The sequence below is a fragment of the Carlito syrichta genome, unplaced genomic scaffold (assembly GCF_000164805.1).
Source record: "Carlito syrichta isolate Samal-C Ts95f unplaced genomic scaffold, Tarsius_syrichta-2.0.1 Scaffold302997, whole genome shotgun sequence".
Classification (NCBI taxonomy): domain Eukaryota; kingdom Metazoa; phylum Chordata; class Mammalia; order Primates; family Tarsiidae; genus Carlito; species Carlito syrichta.
Window position 1 is genome coordinate 314,118 of NW_007247093.1, and position 27,894 is coordinate 342,011.

The 27,894-nt window shown below is 36.9% G+C and overlaps 1 protein-coding gene across 1 annotated transcript in view; it reads left to right on the forward strand.

The window, feature by feature from the left end:
* The window catches only part of LOC103259745 (receptor-type tyrosine-protein phosphatase mu-like), a 398,088-nt gene that overhangs the window by 286,886 nt on the left and 83,308 nt on the right, over nt 1–27,894 (forward strand). Inside the window, exon 9 of the mRNA XM_021711999.1 lies at nt 27,119–27,427. Coding sequence (XP_021567674.1) covers nt 27,119–27,427 — 309 coding nt within the window. The remainder of the gene's footprint in view (nt 1–27,118; nt 27,428–27,894) is intronic.

Genomic DNA, 27,894 nt, shown 5'->3' on the forward strand with positions numbered 1-27,894 from the left:
TTGAGCAGTGTTTTGCAATTCTCATTGTAAAGGTCTTTCACTTCTCTGGTTAGGAAGATGCTGAGGTATTTTATTTTTGTGTGTGTGTGGAGCTATTGTGAATGGGATTGTGCTTTTAATTTGGGTCTCTACCTGCTTGTTGTTGGAGTATAGGATACAAATGTCTTTTACACATTTATTTTGTACCCTGAGACCTTGCCAAAGTCCTTTATCAGTGCAAACAGGCTTTTGACAGATTCTCTTGGATTTTCAAGGTATAGTATCATATCATCAGCAAAGAGGAATAACTTGACTTCCTCTTTTCCTATTTGGATACCCCTGATTTTCTTCTCTTGTCTAATTACCCAAGCTGGACTTCCACACAATGTTGAACAAAAGGGGTGAGAGTGGGCAGCCTTGCCTTGCTCCAGTTTTCAGGGGAAATGTTCCTAGTTTCTGTCCATTTGGCAATATGTTAGCTGTGGGTTTGTCATAGATGGCACTTACTATCTTGAGGTATGTTCCTTCTGTACCTAGGTGTTTGAGGGTTTTTATCAAGAAGGGATACTGGATTTTATCAAAAGCTTTTTCTGCATCTAATGAGAATCATGTGGTCCTTGTTTTTATATCTGTTGATGTATTTAATTACATTTATGGTCTTGTGAATGTTAAACCAGCCCTGCATCCTGGGAATGAAACCTACTTGGTCATGGTGGATAATTTTTGAGATGTGTTTTTGGATCCGATTTGCTAGAATCTTGTTGAGGATTTTTGCATCTATGTTCCTAAGGGATATTGGCCTGTAGTTCTCTTCCTTTGTTGGAACTTTACCCAGTTTGGGTATCAGTGTAATGTTAGCTTCGTAAAATGATTTGGGGAGAGTCCCATCTTTCTCAATTGCCTGAAATACTTTCAATAGGATTGGTATCAGCTCCTCGTGTGGTTTCTAGAATTCTGCTGGAAAGTCATCCAGTCCAGGACTTTTTTTTTGTAGGTAGTTTTCGTATGACAAAGTCAATTTCCTGAGTTGTATTGGTCTATTTAGTGTTGCAGTGTCTTCTTGTTTCAACTTGGGTAGGCTGTGTGATGTCAGAAAGTCCTCCATTTCATCTAGGTTATCTAGTTTGTTTCCCTATATAGTGGTTTTAAATGTTTTAAAATGTCTGTACATTGTGGGATGGGTAAATCAAACTAATGTATGCATCACCTCACATACATCATATTTTGTGGTGAGAATACTTAACATTTACTCTTAATAATTTTCAAATAACAATACCTTTTTATTAAACCATCAAGAGAGCAGGGAGACAGCCTACAGACTGGGAAAAAGTATTTGCCAACTCTAGGTCTGACAAAGGCTTAACATCCTGGATCTACAAGGAACTGAAACGTACTGAAAAGAAGAAAACAAACAATCCCATTATAAAATGGGCAAAAGATATGAACAGACACTTCACAAAAGAAGACATTCGAGCAGCCAACAAACACATGAAGAAATGCTCAACCTCACTAATCATCAGGGAGATGCAAATCAAAACCACACTGAGATACCACCTAACTCCAGTCAGAATGGCAATTATCAACAACTCAAAAAATAACAGCTGCTGGAGAGGGTGTGGTGAAAAGGGAACACTTCTACACTGTTGGTGGGAGTGTAAACTAGTGCAACCTCTGTGGAAAGCAGTGTGGCAATTCCTAAAAGCTCTAAAAATTGACCTTCCATGTGACCCTGCAATCCCCCTACTGGGAATATACCCTGAAGAACACAAATCACTCTATAAAAAAGATACCTGCACACGTATGTTTATCGCAGCATTGTTCACAATAGCAAGAACCTGGAAACAACCATGCTGCCCATCAAAAGAGGACTGGATTAAAAAAATGTGGTACATATACACGATGGAATACTACGCAGCCATAAAAAAGAACAAAATCATGAATTTCGCTGCAACCTGGATGGAACTAGAGTCTATAATACTGAGTGACCTCTCACAAAAACAAAGATCCGAATATCACATGTTCTCACTCATATAATGGACCTTGAACATCCAATGCAATACTATAAGAAAATGACTGATGGTACTGGGAAACTATGGGGGGGAGGGGGATGGGATTAACAGTAGCAAATATCTGTCGGGGGATGGGAAAACACCTCTTATCAACAGGGTGCCTGAATGAAACGTAATTGTACACCTAACCCTTAACTGTACCCCAGAAAACCATAATAAAAAATACTGATTAATGAAAAAAAAAACTATCATGACCTTGTTGTATAATAGATCTATTGAAATTATTCTCATGTCTAACTAAAATTGTAGATCTATTATTTATTATTTCCCGATATAGAAGAATTTTAGAGATGCTAGGCAATTTAGATAAGGCTGGAGAAGTTCGTAAGTCTTTGAGATTATTAAAGAGACCTTTTCATAACCATAAATAACGCAGACCCTGGTCAAGAATAATAATTGAAGACCCCAAGTTAAAAAACAATTAAGTACCTTTTCAGGTCTATTACAAACTGGCAAATGGATAGAACAAGTGAGAGTTAGTTATTTAAGATGTTTTTAATTCTTGACTTTACCAAAGAAGTAGTCATTTTTATGAAATGGAAGAAATGAAACCTTTTGTGGATTATTTCCCCATAAGCAGAGGATTGGATGCATCCCGAGTGAGATAAACAATGTGTTTTAGCACGTGGGGGGTGAAGAGGTGCTGGTTGGCATGCTTTCGCTGAGTATGTGCCATGTGTTTTGATATGTGGCAGCCTAGTATGAAGCCTGCTGTTTTTATTCTCACCCAAGTCATCTTCTCATTGAGAATTATTTTTTTATTTGGGTGATTACTCAGGTCAGGGGCAGGTGATTGTGCTTCCCATAGTATGGTTAGGTATAATGAAGTGTGAGGTTGGACTGGGCTAGTGGCATGTATGTGATTATTAAAGTTATATCACAAGTCAACCAAAAGCTGACTTGAAGTGAATGGGATAAGATGTAGTTTGAGGTCATTGGTAGTGGTAGGATTTGAAGAACAGAACACAGATTTGTTTGACAAATAATTGGTATTTTTATGTGAGGAACTGTAAAGCCAAAGTTCAGTCAAAAACTGAAAGTGAATTTCTCTTCAAATTGTCACCTATTAAGCTCAGGCTTTTCAATTTCCACATCTGTGTTCTCTTCTGTCTTGTTGCCAGATGTTTAAAACAGCACATAATTGCTTGGTGAAAGGGCTGTTTCTCTTCATTCTGGTCCTTGGTGCACTGAGCAGTTCAAAGTTTATTTCACCAGTTGATCTGGAGAATATTGTTCATTTATCAATTCTTGTATTTGAGAGTTAACTTGCTGAAGTTGATTTTGTTCGACATTCCTTGGTTTGGGTTGACTACACTTATCAGAACCTATCTGTTTAGAAAAAAAATTAACTCTCCTATTTAACCATGAAGCATAATTGATAACATTTCTTTAGGATAGATTTAGTCTTGTCACTTGAACTCAGTGAAGTCTTGTCTCAGATTCTCCATTTAGCTAACATGGTTGGTGATAATGACTTGCAATTAATGCACTTTGTCAGCAGTAATAGACTGCAGTGATTGCAAGAACGTCCTGCTGCATCTTCTTCAGACTGATGTATGAAATAGCATATCCCATTTATTTTTGTACAACATTATAAACAACATCTGTGCCTGGCTTTGCTGGCAAAGATGGAACTGCTAAAATCTGCAACAATTTATACCATGGTTTATCATTTTACCAGGTGATTTTCATGGCAACTTTAAAAGCATAAACCTAGAGCTTAAAGTATTGCTCAGGTGTGGCTCATGAATTGGATTAAATAGTGCCTTGTATGCTATTTCAGTTTTTTAGCTTGTTGGTGCTTTATAGACACACTCTTGACATTTGGTGGGGTTTTGAAATTCATCAGAGGCATCATGAAAGGCATGACTGAGTCTGCATGGAAATGCACTTTGTGTGACCAGAAAAAAAAAAAGGCCATGCATATTTGTCATTTCTAATATAGTGTGGTCATATTTTCTGTCTTGTAAAATGTGTAAGCAGTGTTCTGCGGTGTGTTTATGCAGCATCGAAGCCCAAGACTTTCTATGAAAATCTGGCCATTGTACTATGGTTAAGTCTACTTGTGGTTGGGATTCGAAAGTTCTGCAGTAAAGCTTGAATTGGCTTGAGCCGATGAACAATTGTCAGACCCCAGTACTCTTTGTTGACTTAGCTCTGTACCAGGGCACTGGGTACAATGGGGCAAACTGTCGCTGCCACAAGTGTGAAGTGAAAAGTATATGTCTGTACTGCACTCCTTTATCTTTCATTTATCAGCTAGACACATGTTTCCTTCATGCAAAGGAAAGAAAATCACAAAGACCCATGCTTGTCTCTCTTTAGAACTCTCTAGAATTAGCCTGTCATGAAATGTAAAACTAATGTGCAGTTTTAAAAACTGCTGCCAGCTTTTGCCTCACTGCTGCCTGATGGCTAAGTAGATTTGGAAATGAAAGGGGTTATTATAAAGTGATTACTGAATAGCTAGGTATGTCATCCTAAACAAGCAGCTAAAATCTCTGTGTTAGACATTCAGGCTGTAGTCTTGTTTTGTATCATTCATATTTAAGACATGATTTTGATTGTGGAGGAGTAATCAAGCACTAGGGATAATTTAAGAAAAAAATATACTGGGTGATATTTTCTTGCATTGCTTATTAAAATACATTAGAATTTAAATGAGCCATTCTCTAAAATGTGTAACTATTAAGTATGTACCAAATATAAAAATCTGAATAGCAGTTGGCTTGAGTTCAGAGTTGAAAATTCTTCACTTAACTAAAACTTATTTATCTTTTTTTAAAATTTAAGTAAAACCTATTGTAAAATAGCATATTGAAAATTGCATATATAAGAATGAATGGTTTAAAAATTATAACTCTTAATATCTTATTGCTGTCAGTTTCATATGAGAGGGCAGATGCCTTGAAGACTCTTAAAGGAAAACAAAACAAAAATAAACTGAAGTATAGCTAATATAGTCCTTTCTATTATTCTTTTCTTTTTAAATGCTCTTCCTTGGTATCATCATCTATGTTGGTGGCTTGAGCAATCACATAAACTTCAAATCCTCCTCCCCCAATCTCGAGCTTCAGATATAGCGTGACACGTGGGTGTCTTTAGCGGGATATCTCACAAGCAGCAAGCAGTCGGATACATCTCATCCTAAATTCTTCTCCCTCTGTTCCCTGTCTTAACAATACTGGCTTCAGTTTTAATTGGTTTTTTAACTGTTTTTTTCTGTCCCCTGTCCTGCTTTCCATCCTTACACCTGCCCATCTAATAAACTACGTCCTAAGGCTTGTTTCTCATGTTGCCATTTTCCTGGTACAGGCTCTGTGTACCCATTGCTGAGACACTTCTCTGGTGAGACCCCTCCAACTTCCCCTTTTCTGCAGGCTTTCCCTCTCCAGTCCATCGCTGCTGTTTAGAGGCTAGTTACTGTGTCTGCTTCTCAGGCCGTCAGGCCTCCTCCTCCCACAGCTGTGCTCTCCTGACCTGGTACACAGGCACAATCCTGGACTGTCTCCAGGTCTTTGCTGACCTCGTACAGGGGTTGTACAGCTCAGGACCTAGTTCCCTTGCTTTTAGTACCGTTGTAGCCTGTTTTATCACAGAGATACATGAGCAGAGCAGATCCTAACTTATATCTATACCAGGCAACCGGATGCCTGTCTATTGCTATATCTAATCGTCTTTCTTAATAATATATCTAATATTTTCCCTGGATTTCATTCCATGCCCCAGGTCTTTATAGTTGCTGGTGGAATTTCCTAATGTTAATTTGATGCTGCTATTGTAGTCTGCTAAACAGACAAGCTGGGTGATCACCTGACATTAGATCTTTGTTGATACGGTCTACTCTGCCTGGACTGTCTTTTCCTTCTCTCTATTATTTGGTCCTTTGGTTGTGTTAGTGTGTACTGATGTTGATGATGATGATGATGATGATGAATATTATTTTGGTTATCTTATTTAGTTAGGAGTCTTTTTTCCTTCTTTTTCATATTATTCATGTGGAGAGGAATGCTTATCCTACACTCTCAATGCTTCTGTGAAGAAGAAAGGGTCTCTTCCCCAACCCCCCTCTCTCCTGCCTTCTGTCAAAGATAAAGCTGTATGATAATGTGGAGCAAAGTCTGCAGAATGGGCATATTTAGTTTTGGATAGAGAAAATTGAGCTATGCTCTCCTGGGGAAGTGGGGAGTTTCTGCTGTTAGGGAGCCCCTCTACATGTGAGTTCCCACGCAAATTCAGAATGGCCACAGTATAAGGTTCTGTCATGCCCATTTGCTCCTTTCCTTATGTCTAAGTGATTCTAGAAACATTCTCCTAATTCTCGTTTCTACTGCCTTTCTTCTCTTCCCTTATTCCTCAAAGGACTGAGACATTACTCACTGTGTGACCTTGGACCCTGAGTTTTGCTTAGTGGCCTGCAGCTATTGACAGGCTTTAGGGCATGAGAGCACCTGGAATTATGTTTTAAATGTTACCCCATCTACTGAGGATTCCTCCTCTTTGATGTAGCCCTGGCCTCCAACTCTGCCAAACAAAGCCATTGCCTGCTGTTATATACACTGATAGGCTTTCCCTTCGTAGGATTTTTTCCAGTTTGTTATAACAGGCTTACTTGCACAACTAGACACGTTCCTGTGACTTCCCACAAGACTGCAGACTCCATGAGGGTGGAGGCTGTGCCTGCTATGGTCACTACTCTGTTCTCGGCACAGGGCTCTGCCTTCATGTAGTACTTAGAAAATGTTTGTTAACTGAATCAGTTCTCAAACAATCTGTGGTGAACATGTTCCAGTTTATAGATTGGTTTGTATGAATATGTTTTACATTTTATAAAGTGTCTTTTATAAAACCTTAAGTAGGAAACTATTTTTTAAAAAAGATAAAGCGGGACCCTAAAGTGCTAAGTACAGCGTTTAATCAGTGATAACTATTGCAATGGGAAAAATAGTCCCACATGAACTAAACTCAACTTCAACTTGTACAGAAGTGACTGGGCATTTTGAAAGGAGAAGGAGGGAGTAGAGATAGAGACGGAAGGCAAGCTGGGCCTCAGTAGAGTCAGGGAAATGAAAAATTAGGAAACATGGAAAGGCAAGGATTGGTCCCTATAAAACGCATATTGGTTTGTCAACTGGTGCTTATTGAAGTTAGGCTCCCACTTTGCCCAGAGACTGGGCTCTTACACTCCTAGAGACTGGGAGACAGGGCCCCTATCTTCCAGTGAAGGCAGGAACAAACAGCAAATTATTTTGGCCTTGAGTTTTCTTAGGCAGGCACACTAAGGGGAATGGGGTTGTCCTGTGGATGAGGGCTTGGGCTGTTGGAAACTGTTAGTGTTTGTTTAAGTCTTTGTAGACAAAGGCTGAGGCCTAGTCCAGAAAGGGACTTAGAAGAACCTGGCTAGGTCAGGGAAGGAATCTTTGACAACTCTCACTGAGTCACATGAATAGCAGTGATTCATTGAACTGATGACATTTGAAGAGGAATCTGAGAATATTTAACTTCTTCTGAGCTTTGTTCTCAGGACACAAATGCTTTTTTCTATAGTTAGAGGTAAATTAACCTGCTCTAGGTGAGGGTGGGAAGTTCTTGGATCCCCCAGTGAATGGAGGGTGTGGAAATATAATTCAAGAGTGGATTCACTAGCAACTGCAGTAATCAAGACAATGTGGTACCGGCATAAGGATAGACATATAGATTAATAGAACAGAATTGAGAGTTTAGAAATAAGCCCTTATTACATTTATGGTCAAGTGATTTTTAACAAAGGTGTCAAGACCAGTCAATGGGGAAAGACTTGTCTTTTCAAAAAACTATACTGGAGCAATTGGATATCCCCATGCTAAAGAATAAAGTTGGGTCCCTACCTCATATACAAAAAATTAACTAAAAATAGATCATAAACCTAAATGTAAGAGCCCCAATTATAAACCTTATAGAAAAAGCATAAATTTTTATGACCTTGGATTAGGCAGTGGTTTCTTAGATATGACACTAAAAACACAAGTAGCAAAAATAAAACTAGGGTAGGCACAGTAGCCCACGCCTGTAATCCCAGCACTTTGGGAGGTGGAGGCAATAGGATTGCCTACCCAAGGGTCCAAGACCAGTCTGGGAAACCTGGCAAGACCTCATCTCTACAATAAATTAACACATTAGCTGGGCCTGGTGGCGCACAACTGTGGTTCCAACTACTTAGAAGGCTGAGGTGGAAGGATTGCCTGAGCCCAGCAGATTGAGGCTGCAATAGCTGTGAGTGTGCCACTGCACTCCAGCCTGGACAACAGAGTGAGACTCCGATTTTAAATAAATAAATACGTAAATGCTGAATAAAATAAAATTTAAAATGTACTGTCAAAAAATGAAATGACAACCTAAAAAATGAGAGAAAAGTTTTGCAAATTATATATTTGATGAAGTCTTGGTATCCAGAATATATAAAGAACTCTTACAACTCAATAATAAAAAAACAAATAATCTTCATTTTTAAATGGGCAAAGGATTTGAATAGCCCCTTCTCTAAAGATATACAAATGACCAATAAGCACAAGAAAATATGCTTAATATCATTACCATTAGAAAATGAAAACCAAAACCATAAGATACAACTTCACACCCATTAGGATTGCTTAAAAAAAGATAAAACAAAAAGCATAAAAAATAACAAGTGCTGGCAAGGATGTGAGGAAAATGAATCTCTCATACATTGCTGGTAGAAATTTAAAATAATGTAGGCACTTTGGAAAACAGTCTGACACTTCTTTTAATAACTAAATATAGAATTACCATATGACCCAGTAATTCCACTCCAAGCTACTACATACCCCGGAATATACCTAGCCCATATAAGAACATATGTTCACACAATATTTATGCATGAATGTTCACAGTAGCACTTTTCATAATAGCCAGAAAGTGGAAACAGCCATAGTTCCCACCAACTGATGATGGATTTTTAAAAATGTGGTATGTCAGCCGGGCTCAGTAGCTCAGCCTGTAATCCCGTGCCTTTGGGAGGCTGAGGTGAGTGGATTGCCTGAGCCCGCAGGTTCCAGACCCGCCTGGGCAGCGAGACCTCATCTCTACAATAAATCAAAAAATCAGCCGGGCGTGGTAGCGCATGCCTGTAATTCCGGCTACTTGAAAGGCTGAGGTGGAAGGATCGCCGGAGCCCAGCAGGTCGAGGCTGCGGTGGCCGGGAGCGGTGACAGAGTGTGGGTGACAGAGTGAGATTCCAACTCAAAAAAAATAAAAAAAAAATAAAAAATAAAAATAAAAATATAAAATAAAATAAAATGTGGTATATCTACCTAGTGGAATATTATCTTGCAATAAAAAGGAATGAAGTTACATACATGCTACAACCTGAATGAACTTTGGGAACATTGTGCTTAGTAAAAGAAACCAGTCATAACAGACCACATATTGTATGATTCGAGTTACATGCAATGTCCAGAATAGGCAAACCTAGACAGACAGGAAGTAGATTAATGGTTGCCAAGGGATGGGAATGGTGATGGTGGTGGGAAATAGGGAGTGACTGCTAACAGATATGGAGTCTCTTTTTGAGGTGATGAAAATGTTCCAAACATAGATTGTGGTAACAGTCACACAACTCTGTAAATATACTAAGAAGCATTGAATTGTACACTTTAAATGGATAGATTTTATTACGCGAATTATAGCTCAAAAGGATGTTGGTAAAAAGGACTTAAGTGAGGCAAAATAAGAATGATTGTAATAGCAAGCTTCTACAGATCTAAGCCTTTTTTCTTTAATCACCTTTGTCAGTAACAAATCTGATATTATCTTCACTTATCTAAAATCAATGGATATCTGTCTCTCACCTGAGAACCTGAAAGAGAAGATAGATTATTAATTATTGGTCTTCTAAGACATCAAAATATTAGTGCATAGCTGAGAATACTACTTATTTTGTGTCTCATATCTACCGGTGATAACTTATCTCTACACTCCTCCCAGGACCCCAGAATTTGTGTGTGTTTGTCCTGCTTGTGGAGTTTCCTTGCTTGAATATATTATCTTTTTGCCATAGACATTATTTATTCTTTCCGTCTTCCCCGACCCCACAAGAAAATGTAGTTTCAGGGCCCAGTTCCATTCCCATATTATCAGTGTGACTTTGTCCAGTCACATCATTCAGTGTATAGATCAGTTACATTTAGTGGCTTTCCTCAAAATCATATTCCTGGACATCCAATTCAAACCTAAGCATAGCCACCTCCTCATGTCCACTCAGGTGTGTTCCCATCTACATCTATCTACCATGTGCTCTTGTCACAAGGCATTAACAAGTGAGACAGTGTCTGGAAATTTAAATGATGACTAGACCAAAGAAAGGTTGTTTTCAATTTTTGGAAGACTTGACTCTTTATTAAGAAATCAACTTCAGAAGGAATGACCAAAGCTAAGACTTTTTTTTTTTTACTACTTATTACATTAATAACTCATAAGAATTATTATCTGTGGATCCTCATGAAAAATCTTAATTTTCAACATAGTGAGAATCATGAGTATTTTTTAACTAAACTGAACACTAGATGGCAAGTAAATATCTACCTTATTAAGATTTCTTAGTATATGTCATGATTTGTAAGCTACTTTTAAGCAATATTCAAGGAAGCATACTTGTCAGCAATTTTTTAAAAGTTTCTATGGCAAACAAACAAAATTAAAAATAAAAAATGCACATCAGCAAACTGTGATTCATCTTCAAAGATTCAGTGAGGAATTAGCTATATAATAACCTTTATTCCGTGGTAATTCCATTGTTAATTTATTCAAGAAAGTGATATCTGGAAAAGTAGCAAGTTTTTTGTTGTTTTGATTTTTGTTTTTCTGTAAAAAGAAAGGATAGCACCAAACAACCTAAAAACAGAAGTGTGCTTTATTATGTCTGTTGCATAGCACACTTTTTCTAGGTGTTAAATTGGTAGTGTAGGAGGTGTATGTACATGTTTGCAACTCAGGGATTCCTATCCAGGTGGTATGGGGGTGGCCTCTGAGTCATCTGGGAGGTTTAGAAGACTCCACATTACCCTCATCCCTAACAGTGCTCTTCATCCTCCCACCAAAATCTCTGAATATCAGAATCTGTGGGGCGGGTAGGACAGGTGAGGTACATGGATGAAATGGCAAGGGACCCCTGGGGCAGCACAAACTCATCCTTTCCTCATATTTGTGGACCGTTGACACGGATGTCTGGAACATTTTCCAGTTGAGTGCTGTAAAATCAGGAGAGCAGTGTTAATTTGAAGGAGACGTTTGGAGTAGCCATTCATAAATAAATGTAGTAGACTACTCTTGAAGGGATATGGAACAGGTGACAGGTCTTCAAGAGTGTTGGAATAAGTAAGTATGAATCGGTCCATCTTCAGTAAATAATTGATTGATTTTCTGGCTTCCAGGAAAACAACCAGAAAAAGTCCACATTGCCTTTCCATTTTTTAAATCAGAAAATTTAGCTTCCTCATATTACTTTAGGCTTAATAGTACAAAGAGTAGAAAAGTAACATTGCAAAGTCTTTGGACATGGGGACATGAATGGGAAAATGGAGCTGATCCCATACAAGAACTACTTTTAGAGGAAAATTGGCACTAAACTGGAACTAATTCAATAGCAAAACATGAAGATAATTCAACAGAGAGTTAAACAACTCTTTACTAAAGGAGCAAGTTTTTTCTTTCTAATCTTGTTTTGTTTGAGGGAACAGAAATAATTTCAAGTTAGAGCCTTTGTTTTCCTTCTTGTTATCATCTTAAGATAAAAGAACCTGGTTTGTTTTTTTCCATGGGCATACTTATTCTTGTCCTGCTATTACAGTTGTCAGTGGCGTGCTGATAACATACTTTCCTGCTGGAACTGAGTTTTCTACCTCTTATTCTCTCAACTTCTCTGGAGGATTAGCAGGATGGGAAACCTAGGTTTTAAATAAGAACTAACTTATCAATCATATGCTGTTTTAAATTGAAGAACTCTTTTTTAAACAAGTTGTTGATGAAAACACAGAAGAATAATTACAGTATAGCCATCAATCTAGCAGAGCTAAATGTGGTCGTTTGTGAAACCATTTACACAGACTTATAAATAACTTCAAACAGAAAACTATGGAATTATAGAAAGATTTTACATACCAAAACAGGAGGCTCCAAATAGATACAAATATTATAAATCACACATATCTTCTTAGTATTAACTGGAGAGCATGGTTACATATTGGTAAAACTAAAATTGTATTTGATTGGCTTCTTTTCATCACTAATAACATTACTTCGTTAATAAAAAGTGAATGGTTTGAGTATTTTCTTGCTGTGGGTAAAATTTCAGTTCCAAACTTCCAAGGCTTTTTGTGGGAATCATAACTTTATGAGGGTTAGAAAAGGTCAAAATCCATTCCAAACCAATTTTTGACAGTTCTGAAAAACTCTGTGAAAATCATTTTGCCTCCTCCTGTTTTATATAGTCTGAAATAAATACCAAGGAAGTCTTTTACTGCAGACTCATTTTTATTTCATACAACAGTTTTCTTGTAAAGTTCATCTATAGGATCAATTGCAGTCTGTTTGTTCCAGTGCACAGAAACAATTCAAGATTCTAATTTTGGGTGTAGCAGGAGAGTTCCTTCTATAGTGATGAACTTTACACTTTGGAAATGTCACCAAGGAGCACAGGCCAAAACAAAACTATCCAGTGGTTAGAGGAAGCCATGTTTATAGTGCCTATGCATCTTCTTTCAAGCAGAAAAGAAAAACAGAGATGCAAGTCACAACTCAAACTTTTCATAGAAAATAGGTAAATACTAGAGAAAAGGAATTGAGCTAGATGCTCATTTTTTATTATTCTGTGTTAGTATTCTTTTATCAAATGTGTTGACTGACAAACAGATGCATTTTACAGGAAACAGATTCATGTTAGATAAGGGATAAGACATGTAACTTGAATGTTACAGAACGCAGTAAGACATATACATATATATACATAATCATATATATACACTGGGATTTTGACCATGTGGGTCTGTTTAGGTTTGAGTTTTTATTGCAATTAAGAAGAAATAGTCCTAAGGGGAATTTGATTTTGAGCCAAGATTGAAAGAATTGAAGGCTAATTTTTGGCAGATAAAAAGATGACTGTCACTGCATACGTATGGATCAGTTTGAGCAGAGATATTAATTTTGGAGGGAGAACTGTGTTTGAGGTACATCAGATAGATTCATCTGACTGGTATGGGAAGCAAGAGGGTTTATGATCACTTTGATGTCATGACTCACTAATGGGAGCATTTTTTTATGTGGGTAAAGATTATAAGAGGACATCAATTAGAAATCTTCCAATTGATGCAGATGAACTGTCACATCAGGAAGGCATTCTGACAGTGACATGAGAGATAGATAAGATTAGGGAGGAGTAGCTAGAATTGGAACCTTTGAGAAAATGCAGTTTAAGAATGAATATGAGTTTTGAAGTCTGGTAAATGAGTAAATGGTATTAGTTTCCTGAAAAAAAAAAAAAATTCACGTGCTCCCATCAACATTCATACCAGAAAGCATATTCATTTCTGCCAGCCTGATTTATTATAAGTTCTTAAATTATTAGTTGCAAATGTGTCCTCTGAGTACTTTTAGTTTGTGTGCAGGTTGAAAGCATATCTTTTGATCATATAATTTAACATGTTGAGCAGTACACAAAAACACACAGGCACACACACCCACTCGTTCAAACAGGGCTGCTGCATGCACTTGTATGGGTTGTGCATTATGTAAACATACTATACCCATTCATAACATAAACCTTGTAGATTTGTATTTTTGGTGGCAGTTTTCCAAAGATGATAATAAGTGTCTTGAGGGGAAGAGGCTCATTTTCTAATCTACACAAAGATACCACATGGGCTGGCCATGGACGTGGACAAATTACCTGCCTGGCTGCTGTCTCCCTCCTGAGGGAGCCTGACAGCCCTGATTTCCATTCTGGATTTAGCTGTAAGTATCCAAAAATGAAAGAGAATGATATTCAAAAGTTTGGGTCAAGGAAGGGGGAAGCAACAACTATTCCCTAAGTGTCAGATCCTGGTTTCATACTCTGCCTGAGGCTCATCTTTCAGGACCCAAGGCCTAGTTTCAGGGATGATAATATGATTTGATATGTAGCCTGCTGTGTGTTATGAGAAGAGGGCTTTTTGATGCTTTTTGAGTCAGAGGGCCTCAACCCATGGGTGAATCTCCAGAACCATTAAATCTTTAGTGACATATGATTGTATTGCCTTTAAGTCTGTCTGGTAGTGACCATCAGATTGCTCTTAGAAGAACCAAAGATAGACTGTTCTCCAGGATGGAAATCTCAAAGAGCCAACAATGTTTCTGGGATTTTCAAACCTTCCTTCTAAAAATCTTTTTTTTTTAACTTATGCAATATTTGATATAAACAAAAGGATATATGTAACCTTCATAAATTGTGCAGCATAACAATAATAAACTCCCCAGCTTGAAAACAGAATACCCCTATAGTCCTTCCATTTAATGCTATACTTCTTTCCCATTTGGTCCTTGTGCCTCCAGGACAGAGGTGGCCAAGATTCTGAATTTTTATGAAAAATTTTCCTTTGCTATTTTCTTACTTTGTCATTAAAATTTTTATTATACATGTATGTTTTATTTTATTTTATTTTATTTTGAGTTGGAGTCTCATTCCATCGCCCAGACTAGAGTGCAGTGGCACACTCACGGCCATCTCAGCATTGACCTGCTAGGCTCAGGTGATCCTTCTGCCTCAGCCTTCCAAGTAACCGAAACTATAGGCACAAGCCACCACACCCAGCTAATTTTTTTATTGTAGAGATGAGGTCTCCCCAAGTTTCCCAGGCTGTTCTCAGACAATTCCTTCACATAGACTTGAGCCACCGTGCCCGGCCTGTATGTATTATTGAACAGTCTCCTTTTGCATAAAATTATATCATAGTAGACTTCTGGGACTTGCTTTTTTAAAAATTCATTCCTGTGTGTTTCTAAAATGCATTATGCTTATAGCTACAGTTTATTCATTTTCACTGTAGTATAACTTTCTACTGTAGGGATATTTATCTGTTTGCTTTTCAGTAAATATTTGGGTTGTTTTAATGCTTTTATTTCTTATTTTTTTGACAACAATACTGTTAAAGATATTTCTGCACATGTCTCCTGGTGCCCACTGGGAAGAATTTCTCTAGGAATGAATTTTTCAAACACTTTAGATGCAGCATGAAATATATTTTACATTGTAACCCAGTTATTACACAATACAACCCATATCTTTTGACCTAAAATACATTCTTGTGGGTATTTTTTCCTATTATCTTTCATCAAAACAAATTGCTAGTATGAGTATATGACCTAGGAACCCAGCCTGCACTCTGAAAACAACACTGCATCAAACCAGAGTTTCTTAAACTTCAGCATGCAAATGAAGATTTAGCTTCAGGGATTCAGGGGTGGGAACTGAGTATCTTTATTCCTAATAAGCTTCTGGAGGGTGCCACTGCTGCTGGTGTGAGAACCAACAGTACTTTGAGTAGCAGGGCTGTAGGCTGTTTCCCAAACTCCTCTGGTGACAAGGATCACCTGGGCTGCTTCCTAAGATGCAAATTCTGGGGCTTCATTACAGGCCCAATAAGTCTGAATCTGTGGGGATGAGACCTAGAAAGCTTTATACTGTCATGTTCCACATAACAACCTTCAGTCAACAACATACCACATATACAATGGTGATTCCATACAGTTGCAATGCTGTGTTTTTACTGTACCTTCTCTATGTTGAGATATACAAATGCCATTGTATTTCAGTCACCTGTAGTGTCCAGTACAGTCACATGTTATACAGGTTTGTAGCCTAGGAACAATAGGCTATCTCATATAGCCTGGAAGTGTAGTAGGCTGTACCTTCTGCATTTGTGTAAGCATACTCTGTGATGTTCACACAATGACAGAATCGTCTAATGACACATTTCTTAGAATATGTCCCTATCATTGTGATGCATGACTGTATTTTTAAAATATGCCAAGTTATTCTTCTCATCAGAGAAGTTTAAAAGTACTGTTCTAGGATATATACCTCATAGTATAACAACTAGGTCGTAGGGTGTTCTAATGTTAATCTCTCAAGATGATCTCTCAAGTTTTCTTTTGTAATTGCTGTACCACTTTCCACTCAATAATAATGTATATTATAACACTTTGCATTGATCTATATCTTGCCAACATCAGTATTACCAGACTTCTTAAATTTTGCCAGTCTGATGTATATAAAATGAAATTCACAGTGACTCTATACTTCCCAGAGTAATATTAATCTTGAGCATATTTTCATATGTTTATGGTCTATAATTTTCCTCTTCTGTGAAACTTCTGTTTCTTTACCAACTTTTCTTGAGTTGTCATCTTTTTTGTGGTTTGTGGAAGTTGTGTATATACTCTTAATACCTGTCCTTTGTTCAGTGGTTGTCAATGTCTTCTACTCTGGTTTGCCTTTTACTTTTTCTAAGAAATGCCAATGTATATAATTTGTCCTTACTCTGATTGCTTTTCTTTCAGTACAAGAGTAAGGTTATAGCTTAGCTGTTCACTTTTTTATGGTACATTTTGATGAATGTAAGTTATTGATTTTAATATAGTATAAGCTATTGAGCTGTTCACTGATAGTTGGTGCTTTTTTGTGTTAAAGAACTATTTCCTTACCTGAGATCAAAAAAATGATACCCACATTTTTAACTTAAAAAGTAAATTTGGCTTTTTAAGCCTTTTATTCGATAGAAATTATTTTTGTGAATGGAGTAGAATAGGAATCCACCTCTCTTAGCACCATTTATCTTCTCCCCAGGAATCAGAAACTCCACCTCTGTCATATAGGATATCAAGACATCTGTTCTGCTTCATGTCTATTCTTTTAGCAATACCACACTGTAGTTACTGCAGTTTTTAAGCAACTCTTGATATCTGATAGGACAAATTTTCCTACTTCATTCTTCTTCAGGAGTGTTATGACTCACTGTCTGGGGACCCTTGCTCTTCTTTCTTAACTTTAAAATCAATCAACTTCAGTCCTCTAAAACTCTGATTAGGTTTTAATTGAAATTGTATTGATTCCATAGATTAACTGGGAAAATGGATGTATTTGCCATATTGAATCTGCCCATTCAGGAACATGATATCGTTCTTCTAGTATTTTGATTCTCACTGATGCCTTTTGGTAAAGTTTTGGATTTGTATCTATTATTGGTCTGTTACATATTTTTTCTGTAGTTGACTAAATGTACTTTTTTCTTTAGATGAGTTACTTTTTTGTTATTATTACTTTCTTTATTGTTGCTGAAGGTGTCATTCTACTTCTATAGTGGTTATTCCAGAAAATTTGCCATGCTTACATAACAGAGTCTATACTTGATATTTTAAACCTCCCTTCCCAGTGATATAAGTATCTTATAACACTCTACCCCTGAGCCTTTCCTTACCTGTTTATATTGCTCTTGTTGTCAGCCATTTAATTCTGTATCATATAAGAAGCTCTAAAATTAGATATTATTGTTATTTTACAAACATAAATTTGGATATTTTACTCACCATTTCTTCTAGAATCTCAGACTTTCCTTCAAATATCATTTTTTCTTCTTTTTGAAGATGATCCTTTATTTCAGGTTCATTGGTAGTAAACTCACTCAGTTTTGATTCTTTGACATCATCTTTGAAAGATAGTTTGGCTACATATGTAATTCTAAGCTGGTATGTTTCCTCTTGGTTGTTGGAATATATTGTTCCCTTGTTTTCTGCCTTCCATGTTGCTGTTGAGAACTCTTCTGTCAGTCTAATTGCCATTACTTTGTAAGTAATGTGCTTTGTCTCTCTAGATGCTTTTAAGATATATTTGATTTTGGTGTCTGTAGTTTAACTATATTGTGTCTAAATGTGGCCTTAATTTCATTTTTCCACTTTTGTATATATTATACTTTCTGTATCTTTTCATATCTCCTAGTAGTTCTGGAATCTCTCAGACATTTTTCTCTATTTAGTCAGAGCCTACTCTCTATTCTCTCTGTTCTACTTTTGGACTGCCAGTTAGACATAGATCTCATTTTGCCCTCCATCTTTCTTTCTTATTTCCTATTGTAATTTGATTTGTTTCTCTGTTCTGCATTCTAGATAATTTCCTCTCATATTATATCTGTCTAATAAATTCTCTCTTAAGTTGTGTTTAATCTTGCTGTTTAATCTGTCCATTGAATTTTTGTTTTATTTCAACAAAATTTTTATTTATGAAAGTTATATTTTTTAAAATTTGTCATTTTTATGATTTGCATGTTCATTTTTGTGTTTACATTTTAAAATTTGAAAGTGTTAATTACTTAAGTTTTGTATTCTGCATCTGATAACTTGGATGATCTAATCTGTTATTTCATATTTCTGCTGATTCTCATGGGAATTAGTTTTCTGGTGCTTTTGGTAAACTTCACTAGTGAACTTATGTTTGGTTGGGCTTCATTTTTGAAAATAGATTTCATATTTCATATGAAATATGAAATTTCATATTGTTTATGAAAGACTTGTGTCTGTGTCTGTAGGGATCCAGAAGACAATACTGGCTATGGGTGCTTTAGACACTGTTAATTATATGAGATTAGCCTGGGAACATCAGATTTGGCTTCCCTCCCCTACCTCTAGTCCAATACTGAGTCTTTAGATTGCAGAGCTGACATAATCAACTGCAGTTTCAACTTAACCTTGCTTTTGGACAAGGGACACAGTATAAGGTGTCACTGGAGACATACTAATTCTTATGCAATTTTTAAAAATTATCTTATATTCTACTTAGTTATTTTGAAGTGGGAGAGTCCTGCATTCAGGACTGATATGCCATTATAGTTGATTATGCCATTTTGTTGTAATCAGAAATTTAAATATTTTAGTGTTGGGTTTACTTTCTGCTGGCAGAGCAGTCTCATGGTAGCCAAAAATACCAATATGATAGGCAAGGGAGGATTTGGGAGACCTGGTTTGCTGGTACTGTCTATGCCTTGCAGGAGGCACCCTTCTCTGGGAGGAGCAGGGCCAGGACAACCAAGTTCTAACCTGTACTTGCCAATAGACACTGCAACCTGGACAAGGACTTGGCCCTTTCTGACCCTCAGTTTATTTGTCAAAGGTGACCTGAATGATATTTTAAAGTTGAAAAAAGTAATCAGATAGCATATTCAGATCTAAGAAGCTTTCAAAAGTAGTCATGAAAATTAAAATGGGCTCCAAACAGAGAAGAGTTTTGTTAGAAAGAAGTAGAGGTGCTGCTATGGACACGAGTAAGCAAAGTCCGAGGCAGCAAACAAAGGGTTCATCCGTTTATTAATTTATCTCATTATTTATTTGATGTGTTTTCATATTTTATTTTTCTTTTATACAAACACAATAATGACATGAAATAATGAGTGGTTATTAGAAATGATTCTTTTATTTAAAAAAAAAAAAAGCAAGATACACTGAGAGAGGACAGAAAAGGTTTCCACAGTGGGAGGGGACCCCAGGGGGCTGCCCTAGGAAACCTTCTTAACAGAAACATTTGTTAGACAGAGTTTCTATAGCCAAAGAAAGACATAGTTCTATACATTGTAAATTTCTATTTCAAGGGTTACACCAAATAAATTATGTAATTCATAAAACGGTTCCGCATTAGACTTTGCCTAATTTGCATTTAACTGGAACCAGTACCAGTAATTCAAGATCTACCCTTTGGAACTGGCACTAGCTCCTAGCCTTGAAATACAGTTTCTCTGTAGAAAAGTGGAGCATTGGAACGTTCTTTTTCTTTTGGAGAAAAATTTGACTTTGTCTAGTGTACTTAGAGATGTGCAAACTCTACAATCCAACAGCCCCACTTTTTGTTTTCACCAAGGGATACTGTAGCCAAGAGAACATATATACAGGGATGCTCATTGTAGCACTACTTCCACTAGAGAAAAGATAGACTCAACTATCGGTTCCTCTATTGAGTAGTGCTCAATAGAGGAATGGATAGTTAAACTGTGGCTTATTTATTTGATGGAATTCTTTATACCAGTTAAAATAACTAGATCTATATGCTTCAACTTGACTATGTTAATGGAACCTCAAGTTGTAAAAAAAGGTAACATTTTTGTAAAATTTTAAGCATTACACACACACACACACACACACACACACACACACACACACACACACTGAAAGTACAATGACATGTCTTGGAATGATATATGATAGCCTTGGGATAGCAAGTAGGAAGGAGGCAAAATTTTATATCACTAATATGTTATTTCTTTAATAAAATATGATCTGAAGCAAAACACAAAATGTTAACGTAATATTCGTAGATACACAGGTGATATTTCATTTTGTACTTTTCAGTGTGTTTAAAGCTTTTATGATTTAAACATTTAAAAACCAGCGGGACTTGGTGTCTCAGCCTGTAATCCCAGCACTTTGGGAGGCCATGGTGAGTGGATTGCCTGAGCCTGCGGGTTCGAGACCCACCTGTGCAACTTAGTGAGACCTCATCTCTACAATAAATCAAAAATTAGCTGGGCATGGTAGTGCACGCCTATAGTTCTGGCTACTTGGAAGACTGAGGCGGAAGGATCACCAGAGCCCAGCGAGTGGAGGCTGCGATGGCTGGCAGTGTGCCACTGCACTGGGCGACGGAGTGAGACTCCAACTCAAAAAAAACAAAAAATAAAAGTTTAAAAACCTTAAACATCAACAATTAAATAATACTTCATGTTTAAAATAAAAATAACTTTCTTTTTTTGAGTCTGAGTCTCACTCTGTTGCGCAGGCTGGAGTGCAGTGACACACTCTTGGCTACCACCGCCTCAACCTGCTGGGCTCAGAGGATCTGTCTGCCTCAGCCTTTCAAGTAGCTGGAACTACAGGCACATGACACCATGCCCGGTTAGTTTTTTGATTTATTGTAGAGATAAAGTCTTGCCGAGTTGCCCAGGCTGGTCTTGAACTGTGGATCCAGGCAATCCTCTCGCTTCCTCCTCCCAAAGTGCTGGGATTACAGGTGTGAGCCACCATGCTCAGCTAATAAAAACAGCTTTCAACCGTTGTGGCACATCTACCCTCATTTTGTACAGTTAATGGATTCAGGCAGAATAAAATATGACTAATGTCACCATTATGGATAGTATGGCAAATGTAGATATTACCAATACCCACATTTCTTTATTTTGGAAGGTATCAACAGTTCATTTCCACTCCCTCTTTTTCCAACCTCTATTCAATTAACTTTTCACTTAAAAATTTAAAGTTAAAAAATTCTTTAAAATATTTATCCTGGAAGATTTGATAAAGTTGCAGTGAAACCAAGCACCTTGGGTGCTAACTCAGGGTCTCATACGTTTACCTTACTTTTTATGTGCTCAAGCCAAGCCAAGAATTGAACAAAGCATTTGTACACTGCTCTTTTGGAGTTACCTACACTGCTAGAGAATGCTTTCCCCAGGCTGTCAATGGTGACTTTTGTTTAGAGTGTTATTCCTTCCTCTTACCTGAGAGGATCTGTGTTCCTACCAAAAATGTATGCCCTAATTTTATTATGTAAGATAATCCTTCACATTTCCCATAAAATGTGAATAGGAATTCCAGCTTTGTAATGGGATTTAAATGAAAATAATCAATACAATTGTATGGAGAGTCCATTTCCCAGCAAGATGGGGCAGTAGATTACTTACCTTTACAATTTAGGCCAAGTTCAAACCAGCATGTGGAAAATATGAAAGACACTGTGAGAATATGTCTACCTCAGACCAAGAAATAGAGTGTTTGAGTCCATGTAGAGTTTGGCATTGCTACACTTTCCCTCATTTATTCTGTAAGATTTTTTAAAAATTTCTTAAATTAGTACCACTTTTGAAATTCAGATTGTTTTTAAGGAAGAAGCTATTCTTCCTTTATATAGAATTGTGTGATATATTTAAGGAAAACATTATTTTCAAGGACATTTCTTGATTCCAATCATGATAAAATATTAAAGCTATTAATATAGTATCTGTGAAAAGCATTCTGGTGGAAGAGAATATTCAGATTTATATAATTATGACAAGTTCTAATTCATTCAGTTACACCAGGTATATAGATGCCTGTAGGATAGTATAAATTAAAGATGGATATATTGCAGAACTTTCAACTTGACTGACAAAGATACTTTTTAAATTTTGGAAAGCATTAACTAATTCAAAGCTATAGTTATGTCACTTGATCACAGTGCCGTATACCTGATTAGGAATATTGAATTATCGGGTGGGCTACAATAATATTAATCAGGTATTTGCTCTGATTTAACTAAATAATAAAACAAATGAAACTATTACTTTACTATGTTGCCACCCTCTTGTATGACTGATGAGGCAGACATACAATAGCTGATGGTTCTGAAGGGGACCCACCATGCCAGTCTGGTTGTTACTCCCTTTATTGTAATAGACCTCTATAAAGTTCATGGAGAGGTAGAAAAGAGAAACCTGTTAGGAGGAACATTGGTTGTAATCTGTGTTTTTGATTATCAATGACAGAATCCTAAAGTTACGTCCAAATATATCTCACAGGTTCTGAAATTGAGTTTCTGAAAAAGTACTGTAGTAGTAATAGAAGGTAAAGTGCAGAGTTCCAGAGAAATGAGCTGTGAATTGAACCTGCAATGGAAATTGATCCTATCAATCAGTTTTTGTCCTTATTCGTAGAAAAAACAGGACTGAATGTAGAAGGAGCCAGGATCACTGATTAAATAGGCTGCTCAAGTGCTGGAGGCTAGAACTGGGCTGCTGGTCCCTTAGGTCAGGACTGCAACTGTCAGACTTATCTGCTTGAAACCTGGCTCAAACTGGCAGAAAGAGAACAGAATGAAAAATGCTGCAGGCACCAGTGAGGGAATTGGTGAGAGCTCCCTGACTAAGCTTCCAGCACAACAGCCAGTATACTATGTTAGGGAGAACACTGTAGCCTCTTCTCATGAGTCAATAGGCCCAGAGTGGATCAGATGGCCTCATGATTCATGCCAATGGGGCCTGTCATGATACCCATTCTAGGGAAGGGGGAAATGTCTGTGTGGCCCGAGCATGTGAGTGTGAAGAGAAATGGCCTCAACACTGATTTGCATGCTCAGTAGCGTCTTCAGGATTATGAGGAAAGAGGAAGAGATATCTTACAACTAGTGGTCCTATGAATATAATTTATGGCCCGGTTATTTAACTGTAAGAGATTTATATTGTGCATATAGGATAGTAGTAATGTTATGCCAAGTTTTTTTGGCAGTGTTTATATTCTACTTCCAAAACTGCAGTGTGAGTTACAATTGGCCTACCAAAATTATACATTTCTGGTTATGAAGTTGCCATTTATTTCCTACAGTGTGGATATATTTCTACCGTGATACCTTCAAAGTGTTTAATGATCATAAATATAACTTACCAGACTGAATGTTCCTATGGAATGCCTCATCCACAGTTAGCAACACACAAATAGAAATGGTTTTCCACAAAAACACTAACTTAAGATGTAGTCCTTATAAATCCATTGCTAGATCAGAACTGAATTATACAGAATAGCAAAACAGCATAAGAAAAGAAAAAGAGAAACATTGAAATCAGGCGATTTGCTTAGGATGCGTTGAAAGAGACACTAGTGTTCCTTTGTCATTGGAAATGGCCTGTCAACACTATCAGTAAAGGAGGCTGCTATCACAGGTACATGGTAGCACACAGCATTTCATTAATGTTATTGTATGTATCTGTGATTTACTAACCATTTCCTCAACTTACCTAACTTTGACTTTGGGCACTGGCAAGAGAAAATGACAGTGCTCTGTTTGAGGTGGACCCTGTTGCCTGTGTCATGGTGTTGCTTCAACTTCTCTCTTAAGCTTTTCACAAATGGGACAAGTGAGTAGGAATCAAAGTGGCCCTCATCCCTACCCTCTGTTGATGTGATACGTCCCTACCCCCATTGATATTAGCCCAGCCATGTTGACATCAACATATTAGTAGACACAACAGAACTATATACCATAGTCAGAGGCTCACAAAAGGTCACAAAGGGAGTTATTCTTTCTGTAAAAGTTTCTATATGATAGTGTTGCTTTGGTCAATCCAGCTCTTGAAGATGTAAGCCAGTGAGCGCAAGTCTCTTTTCATCTAAGATTTAGAACTCATACAGTCTCTATCTGTTAATTTTTATTCATGACCATAGAGACTTTGGAGAGCCTTGGTCATAGAGGTAATTGTTTTGTGCTAGGCTTAGCTATTTTACTTGACAAACGTATGGAAAGTATGATGGAATTCTAAGAAGTATTAAAAAAAAAAAACAAAAGGGAGCATGCATTTTAAGAAAACTTGACAAGTAGACAGACTGAACCCTTTGGTTTTAATCCTGGGACTTAATTTAAGTATGCGTTTTCTTGGCTAAGGAATACTAAAATGATGTAGACTTATGCAGTGGAAAATCATTTTCCATTGAAATTGTTAGAACTGCACTGCTTGTTTAAACTAATATCTGAAGCCTTTAGTCATTTTATTAGTCAGTAAAATTGATGAAAACCATAGGAAAAAGCTTTAGAACAGTCCTCGCAGAGACCTGTGATTAATAAGGAAAAGGGCAAAGAGACACTTGTTATTCTGTTCATGTATATGGAATCTGGAGCTTATTAAAAGTTTTTATAAACATTCAACTAATGAAGCATTATATAAAATTAGACATTTCCTTTAAATCATAAAAAGTCACTAATCTGGAAAAAACCTTCAATGTTATTTTAAAATAACTTATTTATGATATTTTTCCTATACTCATAATTTAAATATAAAAATTAATTTAGTAATAAGGAACATTCTATGAGAATGCCAGTCAGGATTCCTTATGGAAGTTTTTATCACATTTGTCCTTGTTTGCTAGAACTAGTACAGGATAGGGTAGCATAAATGATCATTACTAACCTAATTTTATGGTTTGATCAGACATCTGATAGACAAATTCTACCTTGCATATATAACATTATTTCACATTAACTATTTTCATGTGTTGGAGTTTGCAGGTAAAGGGGATGGTTCTAAGTTCTCTCTGGATCCTAAATGATGGAGAAAATAGACACACAGAATTTATACACAAATGGGAATCAATAAGTGAACTTTCATAATAGTTCAGACAAATTTCCAGTACCCTGGAGTACACGCAGGGTTGTCTGGTACAACTGGACTGAGGAATATGGCCTGGAACCCTCTTCTAGGGAATTATCATGAGTGGGGAGAGGAATTCTCAGCACCTTTGTCTCAAGACTAAATACAGATCTTTATTATGTTATATATTCTGTGGTCATGTTTTAGGTGGTTTTTTAGATATCTTTAATATCCTAATTTAATATCCTAATTTCTTTTTTTTTTTTTTTTTGAGTTGGAGTCTCACTCGGTCGCTCAAACTGGAGTGCAGTGGCCGCTCCCGGCCACCGCAGCCTCACCTGCTGGGCTCCGGCGATCCTTCCGCCTCAGCCTTCTGAGTAGCCAGAATTACAGACATGCGCTACCACGCCCGGCTGATTTTTTGATTTATTGTAGAGATGAGGTCTCGCTGCCCAGGTGGGTCTTGAACCCGCGGGCTCAGGCAATCCACTCACCTCAGCCTCCCAAAGGCACGGGATTACAGGCTGAGCCACTGAGCCCGCCTATCCTAATTTCTTTTGATCACAGTCTTTTTAGTTTGGTAAAGAGCCTCAGTAGAGCGAGAGCAGCTGTATAGTTGTCAGATCTAAATTCAGTCAAACCTTGACCCTGATCAAGTTATCGAACCTACCCTGACCACAATTGTTGTATCTATATATTAGGAATAAAAGTATTTAACTTACAAAATTATTTTGAGAAATAGAGACTATATATAAAGCAACTCACACATAATAAGTGCCCAGTATAATGACAGCTATTATATCTCAAGTTCTCATGCTTATTGTCCCTTACCAGTCATAGATCTCTTTACATTCTTATTCAATGACTACACTTCAGAAAAACAAAAATCAAAATTGTGGATGAAATGAACTATGAGTATACTAATACAAAACATTTTAGATTCGACTTTTCCTAAACCTCTGAAAGGTAAATTTCTTGTGATAGTGCCTAGTATATTGTAAGTGTTCAATAAATGTTATTTATGTAGTAGTACTATATTTTCATCATCATTACAATAAGAAACTTAAGCTTTCTCTATGTATATTTTGTCTGAAGCCATTATGTTCCCTGCATGTCATTTAGGTTTCTAAGTTTGAAACTTTGTACCTGGAGCTTGGGCTAAGGAAGAATACTAAGATGTTGTAACAAATAGGCAAGACCTACTTTAGCATTGACCATGCGGAATTTTATGCAGATCAAAACCCCAAAAAATCTGGAGTACTGCTCAGAAGTTCATGTTCTCTCATCATTATATTATTCGTGTTGAATTCTCAAGCTTTCACTCTTATGTTTTCCAATGACATCATTATAAATTAATGTTTGAAGATACCAAAAGGAAACAATGCTTAAATAAGATAGTATTCAAGTTTCCTAATGAAAATTTTGGAAGAAGGAAGTTCAAGGTGGTATGGTAGCTCATTGATTATCAGGGACCCTGGTTCCAACTTCATCACTGCTTTGAATTCCTAACATGTAAGTGCCTTGTGTCATATCCTTAACATTTAAGTACACCACACATCATATCCTCTATCCAGCTAATAGGAAGGAAGAAGAAACAAAGATGGAGAACATCTTCCTTTTAAGAACACCTCCCATAAACTGAGCTTGACATTTCATCTTATATGCCATCCATCAGAACTTGGGCACATGGCCACATGTCACTGCAGATGAGAATAGAAACTTTTGTCTTTGTTCTGCATGACCTTATGCCTGGGTAAGATTTGGAGATTTTATTATTCAAGAACAAGAGGATAGATGATGGGAACAGGTAAGAACATCTGTGACATTTGAGCTTGACCAGAGCTTTTATAATTCTTTTTTTCTCATGTCTTCTTTTTTCTTCTTTTGTAAAAGATCCCATGCGTGGCCCAAGAAAACTAGAAGTAGTAGAGGTCAAATCTCGGCAAATCACTATCCGCTGGGAGCCATTTGGATATAATGTAACTCGTTGCCACAGTTATAATCTCACCGTTCACTACTGTTATCAAGTTGGAGGACAAGAACAAGTGCGAGAAGAAGTAAGCTGGGATACAGACAACTCACACCCTCAGCACACAATCACTAACCTGTCACCATATACCAATGTCAGTGTGAAACTCATCCTCATGAACCCTGAGGGACGGAAGGAAAGTCAAGAACTCATAGTACAGACAGATGAAGATCGTGAGTACTTTTAAATATGTTTATGTGAAAGCTTATTTGGAATAAAATGAATAAAACTGTAAAACATAGGTGGTTGAATATCAACAAGCTAAAAATAGTCTTAATAGAGACATTAGAATGCTGCAAGTCTATGGGATGGAATTGAAAATTTAATATTTTAATATTAAATCTATTAACAAAAGTTTTCATTGAAACTTTATTAAAATTTTCTGTGTGCAAAGCAAAAAAATAAAAAAAATGTTTATGTGAAATATGTTCTTTTGAAAAACAACTTTTATTTCTTTTGAGATCAGTGAAAACGAAAGAAGGAACTACTTTGTTGAAATGTGTGTGTGTCTGCTCTGTATTCTTAAGCGCTGATTCAAAGATGGTAAAAGGAATAAAGATGTAGGCATTTATTTTAATCATTTATTAGTCACATAATTAGTTTCCAAATATAGTTCTTCCATATTGTTCTAAATAGTTCG